The sequence below is a fragment of the Cupressus sempervirens genome, chromosome 3 (genome assembly GCF_028749045.1).
Source record: "Cupressus sempervirens isolate cs-2001-9-10 chromosome 3, ASM2874904v1, whole genome shotgun sequence".
Lineage (NCBI taxonomy): Eukaryota > Viridiplantae > Streptophyta > Pinopsida > Cupressales > Cupressaceae > Cupressus > Cupressus sempervirens.
The window spans coordinates 789,199,512-789,209,331 of NC_143120.1; the positions used below are offsets into that span (position 1 = coordinate 789,199,512).

Below are 9,820 nucleotides of genomic sequence, written 5' to 3' on the forward strand. Positions count from 1 at the left end.
TAATTGCATGAATGGGAAGCAATGTTCTAATAACTTTACTTACAAATGTTCCCTCCTTAATGTCTCATCCAAAAGCCTTGATTGTACTAATGCTTACTTTGACTCTTTCAACATATTTGGCAATGTTTTCATCCTCTCTCATCCTCATCTAATCAAATTGTCCTCTTAGACATTCTACTTTGGCTCTTCTCACATTGTCGTCACCTCCATAGATATCCTTTAGCTTGTTCCACATTTCAAAGGTAGTTTTGTAGTCCTTGATATCATCAAATTCTTCATAGCTTAGAGCTGATGCAATGTCTATCATCATGGTGTTATGATTCTTCTTCTCAACAATGTCATTAACAGATAATGTACCAGCAAGAGTTACATATTCTTCATCAAGATATTTCAATTCTATACCTCCAATGGAAGCTGATAGAGTCTCATGAGACCTTGCCATGCTAAAAAGTTGTCCCTATTAAGCCTTGGAATTTTCCTCTTGTAAGACATCTTGATCTTTAGCTTAGATCCTTAAAATCCTTCCTACAAGAACCAAAAGCTATGATACCAATTGTTGGAAATATAGATGGAGTAACTAAGAGGGGGGGTGAATCAGTTACCACAAAAGCAAATCCACAAATCCCTTAGATGTCTTATAAACTAGTTACAGGTTGTCACTAGGTAGCTATACAAAAAAAAAATTAACTTGGTAGATGTACTATATGTTAACTTATTACTGATCTTTAAGGATTCACAAAGATTTAATATGCATGCATAAAAGAAATAACATAAATACAAAAGACACCAGATTTAACATGGAAACCCAATATAGGGAAAACCACCAAGTAACTAGCTACTGATTTTCACTCTTCTGAAGTGAGCCTTGTTAGGAGCCAACCCTATTAAAGGTTACAAAACACACTATTAGGTGTGACCTTGTTAGAGGATTTAATCACCCTATTAGGAGTGGCCTTGCTAGAGGACTTTAGAATAATTCAATAGAACTGTCACCTTGTTAGAGGATTTACAAAATGGATGTTAAACTAACTCTATTAAGAGATTTTGAAATCACTACTACAATGGTGAGAAAGTAATAATGAAATGACCTGAATGAGATGCAACTAAATTTTTGATACAGATCTCAGTTCTACTTTACTAGATCCTCTTCTAATCAAATACAACTTTTTTTCTCTTAGAGGATATATGATCCTTCTTCAAAATTTACTCACACTTTCCTCTTCACACAATCAACACACTTGCATGCTCTCTCCTTACACTTTAGAAGTCACAACTTGACCTTTTATTTATACCTTACAAATTTTCAAGTCAGCTCATTTACAAGTTACATGTATCAATAATCATTACCCTAGTCGACTACAATCATTACATGAAATAATTAAACTTTATTTCTCAAAACAATGAAATCCTTCATTGCCCAACCTTGTTCGGTAGACACTATTCTAGAATTGATTTCCAGTGTTTACCAACTGAAGCTCGATGAATACTACAAACTCTACAAAATCCTTTGGAGATTGAGTGAACTCGATAGAAACTAACTTTCCTTGTTAAACATGTGAGCTCAATTAACACTAACTTCTACCACAGAATCCTTTGATGCCTGAGTGAGCTCGAAAAAAATTGTTTCCATAGAGTATTTTTCAGAAATGCTCAGTAGACTCTATCTACTGACTGATATGACATTTGTGTAACATCAAAGACAACACACAATTGAACAATTCTATCCAATAGTATGTTCTTAAACCTTATAGTATGTTTTTCTACTTATATAGAAGAGCTATCAATTTTATTGTAATATACTTATTCATGGTCATGACTCATGAGAGATGGGTTCTTCTAGATTACTCATGAAATGTGAATCAATGAAGATTTGACTCAAACTAGACAATTGACTCCTTTTAAATCACCACATAATTTGATACACTGAAAACACCACTCATTGGAAACTATTAATTCTTATTAATAACAATACAGTACCATTATTTAACAAAACCTTAAGGCAATATTTTACATGAATGAGTCTAATGATCAAGAAAGGTATGCTTAAATGTCAAATTTAATGTCATATGATGAAGACCTCCAGTAGATTGTAACAAACACTTCAAGAATAGTTCCAACAAATGAGCCAATTATGTATGGGCTATACTTGACATTTTTAGCAACACTAGAATAGTTTAAAATAATGTAAGGAAATGGTGAGATTCTCAAAAGAGAAATAGCTTAGAACTAATGGAACCAATTTCCTTCTCCTACTAGCCTAATGAGTGCAGATTTTTTAGGCCACCTTTCAAGCCATTTATGTGTTAGAAAAGAGATATTGACCATTATAAAATATCTTACAAATTCAATCAGCTAAATTTTATCAACATGGAACCACAAGATGATGGGCAGAAATTTACATGTATTTGGATATGAAAGGCAGACCCAATGAAGTAAGGCAAGGACATGCCAATATTTGTTCCTTCCATTGTTATCAAGAATCTAATATTGTATCCAAATGTTATTCTAGCTAGCCACATTGAAAGTATAGAAGGTAGCAAAAAAATAGGAAACAAACCCATTGACCCAATAAGCACAAATACAAGTGCTTTCACACTAAAAGTTGTTGCTTGCCGATCCAAGATTGGTATAATCACCTACCACAAGGAATAACATAAGACTTTTATGAGAAGAAATTTTCTTTTTTAGAGAAAATAAAGGCAACATCCATGTAATTTGTCTTCCAACACTAATGCAAGAACAAAATTAATTCTAGTTTGGCTAGTCGTAAACAAATGATCATAAACTCTAGCAAAAGATGTGGAGCATTCTAAACTACAGATATCTTGCTTCTCCATCTACTTCTCCAACACTTTCAAATATATATAGACCACCTGGAAAATGATAGTGACTCACAATCATTTTCAGCCAAATAGGTAGAAACAACTACAAGCATACATGAATGTGCATTTACATTAACACACATAGAGAAATGTCAATTCTTCCCTGACCCTAGCTTATTCTCATATTATTTTCCATATAAAACTAAATTATGTCAAGAAAAATCATCAATTGCAGCGGATAAGTCAAAAAACTATCATAACACGAACTCGAAAAATAATGCTATCTCAATTAAGCTGGATGGTATACCAAAATTATCAATGATGAAAAGAAAAATAAAAGTTAATTTTATAGATCTCCAAAGAAAAGCACAAGGAGTTAAAAAATTTCAAAACTTGGTCAATTCGAATTGGCATTCCCGAGATGATGAAAGCAACTACAAGTGCTAATAGAGAAAAGCATAATAAAACCACCTTAATCCACCAGCATAGGCAATACTTGTCTACTTTTTTTAGAACTTGCAACCTCCCAAATTCTTGGGGCTCTATTTCATCTAAAAAACCTAATCTAACATAATCAGTTTTTTCCTGACATGTCACCTGCCTAACATTCTGAATGACTTCCCTCATTGATTCAATGAAAGTAATGGACAACTTCTTGTTCTTGTCTTTATTATGAGTAGGCCAATCTAGTTACATGTATCTATACACATAGATCACAAAAGGAAAGGTTAATGAGAATGATTTATATGACCATAATTATATGTAAAACAACTTAGTTTAACTTGTTTTAATAGATCAAAATGTTATAAAAATAGAACATTGTGATCCTACAAGAGAATTTAGAATAATTACACTCAAAGTGAATGCTTGCTGCTATACAAATTGCTTTTTCTGGTTAGCACTATATGTCACCAGTCTAACACCCTCCAAGAAGTTCATGTGTGGAATGATGGGGTCTTGATCTGGATATTTTGACTTGAATAACCAAATTATTCAAGTTAATATAATTCAAAGATCTTTTCCACCTTATCACAACTTGCTAAAAGAAAAGTTAGGCTAGATAGAATGTTCATATCAAGAACCACAGGAGTCTAAAAGACATTGTGAATTTTTTAATCAAGTAATGTTTCTTACTTGTAAGAAAACCTTAGAAACACAAAAGTCGATAATCTAAAAATTTCTCCACAATTGCACATTAAACAAATAGCAATAGATCTACAAAATAATAAAAAGGAAACTCAACACCAACTTGTATCGAGAATAATTGGTGACAAGTTTAACAACTCCTTTTAGTTGTTGAAACTTGACATACATTATTGCCTGCTTTATAGATCTTATCTCAATGTGTTTCGATAATCCAAAAATCCATCTTCCATTTAAACTAAGCTGAAATTTCAAATAATAGTAAATATAATGTGGCTCTCTTAGAATGATACTACTGAGAAGCCTTAGAGAACACAAAAAGTGTTTCTACACCATGAAATTAACTTCAGGGTTGGATACACAAAACACAATGCAACTATTTGTCTAAAACAATACATTTCAAATGCCTTAGTAAATTTTAAAGGTGTCTTTGCAACATGAAAGTTGAAAATAATTTACTTAGTTTAGATACCTTAGATAAAATATCTACAAATTCCTTCATATGATTTTAAATTGGCTTTGGTGTCATCATGTGAAGTTAGAATTTAACCTGAATCTATCTTCAATAAACATGAAAGATATAAATCCTAGTACATAGCAATTATTCAACTGAGTTGTATAAATATAAATTAAAATCTTGTGTGTTGTCATTAATCTCAAGAACATCAAACCTAGAGTCCCTCTTATGAACCCAATGAAAACATTAGTACCCTACCTTGCATAACACGGGGACTAATAACTAAAATGATTTGGATCATGCTCTTCAAGGTCCTACTTCAAAACAACATGAAGAAGACATTTCTTACTTGCACTATAATATTTAGTTGTCAACTTAATCAAGGTTATCAGAAGAAACATTTCCTTCAAATGTCTAGATAGTAAAACACCTAGTTTGAAGGGCATAATTATGTTTTTTCTTTATTTGTTTTTTTGTGATAAATATTGCACATATTAAAGTATATAATACAAAATATAAGGCACTAGCTCACATAAATGATAGGTAGAATAGAATCACACCCCAATAGTCAATGTAAATGTCTACAGATGAAAGGCACTTACACTAGTGTACAGCTAGAGATAGGAGAAAGGATGGTCAATGTTAGGGTCAAGTAGGTTGCTATGCCTTTGGAAGATCCTAAACATTAGGAATAGGCTCCCAAAAACTAAAAAAATAAACATGGAAAATAGATTTTAAAAAGTAAATGCATTGCAAACAATGAATTATAGATGACAATTTGTGTTGTCCTTACCTATAAATTATGTTCTATCTTGATGCTCTTTTTTCAAAGGATTGTAGTCATTTTGTAGACTTCTTTTTAAGTTGTGTGTGGCCTTTTAAAATCCTAGAATAGGATCTCTGATGAATGGACACAAGATACCTAAAGAAACAATAAGGGCTCCAATTAAACTGCTTCCCGTACTCCTCAGATAGAAATCAACCTTGCCCCAATGTTGTTTTTCATCATTTGTATAATTGATAAATGGTTTGAGGGTGGTTTTTTTTGATAACATACCAGTTCCTTTTAGTTAACAAATTGAATAAATTATAGAGTAATATTTTTAAGTTCTATAACTAATGGCAACCAATTTTTCATTTATTCACTTAATAAATTTTGGCTAGAGGAAGCATCAATCTAAATGAGAATGGGCATCGGAGGAAATACCTTGAAGTTGCCTGGTGGAGGTGGCTATTATAGGTAAATGTCTACCCAATTTCAATGTTTATCAAAGAAAACTGAGTACTGAAAAGGTTTTCAAGTGAAAAAATACTTCCCTTCCTAAATGAGAAATAAATATATGTACTAATTTTCATTTTTCACTGCCAAATCATATTTTTCACACCAACATTCAAGCTCTTAGTAATGCATGCTACTTACATCTCAAAAAAAGAAAGAAAAATAGGTCTTGAAATGAAATCAAATGAATAGGATCATCCTCCCTCCATAAAACTCAAACTCACTACCGACAAAGGAAAAGAAACATGGGATGAATCATGAACCAATTGTTAGAAGGGTTAGATTCCGTAAACCATCAAACTAATACAAATGTCTAGATTTTGATAGATTTCAGATAATAAATGCATTTTAGGTGGCTTCCATTTTTAGGAAAATACCACATGAATCCCCAAAATAATAAATGTAATTTCAAGATACTCAAGAATGGAAGTAACTTACAAAGGAAAGATAATGGTAATTTAAAAAAGAATCTAAAATATAAAAGCAAAGAGATATATACCTTGACAAACAAATAGCATAATTCTTGAGATGTAAGCTCTCAATAGATAGCATATAATAAGTTAGCCAACCTAAAATAGTTGTATTTTAGAAATGGTATAAACTCCTCAAAAAGAAAATACTAAAAAATAGGTAAATAGAATTCTTGAATCAACCATAAATTCATATTTTAGTTCACTGTGTACTAGAATTTATATTTGTAGCAGGTGTTAATTTGCATTAGCCCTATGTTGTTTACAAGTTATTAAGTGAATTTCAAATAGCTAATCCAAATATATGCTAGTATCCAAAATTTTAAATCTTAAATACAAGTACAAACTCACAATCTTGCATATATTGAGAGTCAACTTCATGCAAAATTTGTACAGCTATAGTACTTAGTAAATAAAATTCATTCCTTTGTATTTTCTTCATCTTTTGCTTCATTCACATTGACTATGAAAGTGTACTCTTAATCACACCCAAGGTATGAATCACACATGAAATACAGTGTACATGTCTTCTCTCCAAGCTCTAAAGGTTTAGTAAACTCAAGCTTGGCTTTAGTCTTTCTTTGGAGCAATACTCTCTTAATGGCTAGTAGTTGATTACTTTTTAAATCCCCAATTATGATCCACCATCCTTCTTCCTTTGCTTTGGGATACCTTGGTGCATCAACTAGACCCAACTCCTATCTACCTTCAAAATCTCATTCTAGAGTAACCTACACTATTACATTCTCTCCAACCCTCACATCATCACTATCAATTATGTCATATGTTAGATCAATGTTTGGGAAGTGACTACAAAAATGAGAAATGTCTAATAGTTGTGAATCTATCATCTGTAACAATTCATGCCTTTCATCATCCTCCATCTCAACTAAATCAAAAATAGTTTCAATGTTTTTCCTTGGATTTTCATGGCACTTCTTAGCAAGTTCCTTGGTGAAATGTGGAAGCTGTAACATGATAGAATCACAGTCCCAAAGACCTTGTGTAACCATTTGGCTCAATTCCATTGCTGCAAGAGTTGAATTCAACCAACCATTACTAGAAATAACATCCACCATAGCTTGAAGAAGCTAGTTAGTAGAAAGAAGCACTTCTTGCTGATCTAGTGCTAGGTTACCAGCTATGACATGCCTTGAAAAGTGAGCTTGCAATAATGCATTGTCTTAGCCATATGGGAAGCTATGAATACTTTGAGGCAAAAGCAAGAATTTCAAGAAGTCCTTTTAGCTTTGTCTTTGCAAACAAGGATGAGTTGAAGAGTTCAATGGTGGTATAGCTGATATAGTAGTAAGATGCTATCATCCTCAAGTTTAAATGAGAAAGATACATATCATCTTCTATGGCAACAAATTTTCTTGATTCCAAATCACTCAACGTACTCTCTATAAGCTCAGAAAGGTGGTCTAACAAATGCTTGTGGTTGACACCTTGAAGATTATAGTAATTTGGATTTTGTGTGAGTCTTTGGTAGAAGAATGTCCAAGTAAGATAGTCTACAGCATCGTACTTACTTTCAATAGTACCCATGACAACCTCAACATTGATATGATCATGGAGAAAGTGATCTAGATGACTCTCCATAGGAAATGGCTCATATAAGAATTTTTTATAATATTCTTTACAAGGTGCATGGCATAAAATTACACACTTTCCAGCATTATCAAGCAAAGGTCTACTAGCACACCCGATCATTTGGAGAAGATCAATTATGGGATAGTCTGTATGAGCATTTTCCCATCCATCATAATACTATGTATCCATGACAACAACCAAATGAGTAACAAAGACAATCCCCAACTCATTGAACTACTTGCAACACACACCTAAATTGTCCCTGCACTAAAAAATTGGGCTATAAGTTCTTGTTCTACCAAAGTGAGACCTTCATGTAAATACCCAATTCCATTAGATAATGCATGGCTCAATGTAGGTTCTTTCACTTTGGCAATGAAAGGTTTCAAATCTTCTTTAGTAAATTGAAGAAATTGGGATCTTTCCCCATCATCTGCATTTGAATAAGTTAATAAATCAATGGTAGTAAGATGAGCATGCTTTCTTGTTGGCATGAACACTAGAGCTAGTTTGCCTCCTTTTTCATGCTAAATTATTGATGTGTAAGTTGGCTTGGTCATTCCCTACATTCGAGCTTCAAAGTTGGCTATATCAATGCCCTAGATATGAATCTCTAATGGTACATGACAGACACCAAGGATATTACACTATAGAAAATTGTAACCCTAATGGCTAATTATAGAAAATCTTGCACTAACCTTGATTCCAAAAGCAAATTGATCCTACCATTCAATAGGATACTGTAATTTAAAAAAATACAACATTAGCCTATACTAAACTAATAGATCAAAAATGTTAATATCCACCTCCACTAAATGAGAATTTGATTGTGTATTCACCAAATATTTCATTGTTCTAATCTTGCATTGATAAAATAAAGCAAAAAGAAGAAATTTAAATAGATTTTAGAATGTTCATAAAATGAGGTTTATGCAAGCACATATTGAGAATATGAACATTTCTCCTTATATAGCTAAATTTGAGGATTATGCAAGTGCATACTAAGAATATGACCTCAATACATGAAATAGAGATCTATTAAAACAAAAATACAAGATAATGGATGAAAATATTTTAAAAATTGGATTTCTTGGAAAGCATATGAAATACAAGTCTATTATCTAGTTGGCAGTTTTGGGGCTATCTTTGACAGATACCAAAATATAAGTGAAGTAGCCTACAGGAAGCATAGCTTTGAAACATTGTTTGATACAACCCCATTCAAAATGCATTAAGTAATAGCAAGTTGTATCATACCTTGTCACAAAATACACTGTACATGACACTAAGCAACAATTTTGGTTTCCAATATTACACTAATTAGAAATTTATTTCAAAAAAGATGGAGAGTTTGTGGACATCAAGAATTGGAGAAACCTACCACTATACAGTCAAGATAAAAAAGTAGCTAAAATGATAGGACAAAAACTATTCTTAACAATAGTGGTATTAAATATAATAGTAAGTAGCAGTACCAACAAAATTGATCAAAGCCTCTACCAAAGGAAGTTTCCTAGGATAAGATTCTATAGAAGGTTTCATTTACAAGAAAAAGTAGTAGTCTAATGAAGTTTGTTTTCTATACAAGCCCTATTGGATGAGGTACAAATTATTACACAAGATGCACAAACCAATCAACTCATGAACCACCACTTGCATCGGGACAACACCAATGCCCAAAAAGAAAAGGAATCATACAGACCAATCCCTACTCCACTATTGCAAGAGCAAGTTTCTCCTTTGTAGTCCAGGCGGGAATGGTATCCATTCCACTTAGAGTTATTGGGGAAAGGAAAATCTCTGCATTTTCCTTCAGCTTATGAAACAAATTAATAACCACATGTTGTAATTACACACAAAATCAAAGGAGACCATTATAGGCATTCTAATTTTTCACTACCTAAGCCTTTTCTATTATGTTTTTACTTTTTAATAGTTTAGAAACAAGCAGAAGGAATTGACTAAGTTGATGAAGAAAACAAAATACAAAGAATTTTAGAACACCTTAAGTAAACACTAGAACCAATATTTCAATCTTGGGTATGCTGGACAGTCT

The 9,820-nt window shown here is 32.4% G+C and overlaps 1 protein-coding gene and 1 pseudogene across 1 annotated transcript; both read right to left on the reverse strand.

Annotated features, from left to right (window-relative positions):
- Nucleotides 1-2,043: 2,043 nt before the first annotated feature.
- LOC149569160 (uncharacterized) lies at nt 2,044-6,219 on the reverse strand. Its single transcript, XM_089816839.1, is given in 4 exon segments — nt 2,044-2,300; nt 2,402-2,636; nt 3,216-3,508; nt 6,201-6,219. Coding segments are annotated over 4 exon segments (804 nt in total).
- A 371-nt stretch (nt 6,220-6,590) lies between these two features.
- LOC149569161 (DExH-box ATP-dependent RNA helicase DExH12 pseudogene) lies at nt 6,591-9,045 on the reverse strand (annotated as a pseudogene).
- Nucleotides 9,046-9,820: the final 775 nt, after the last annotated feature.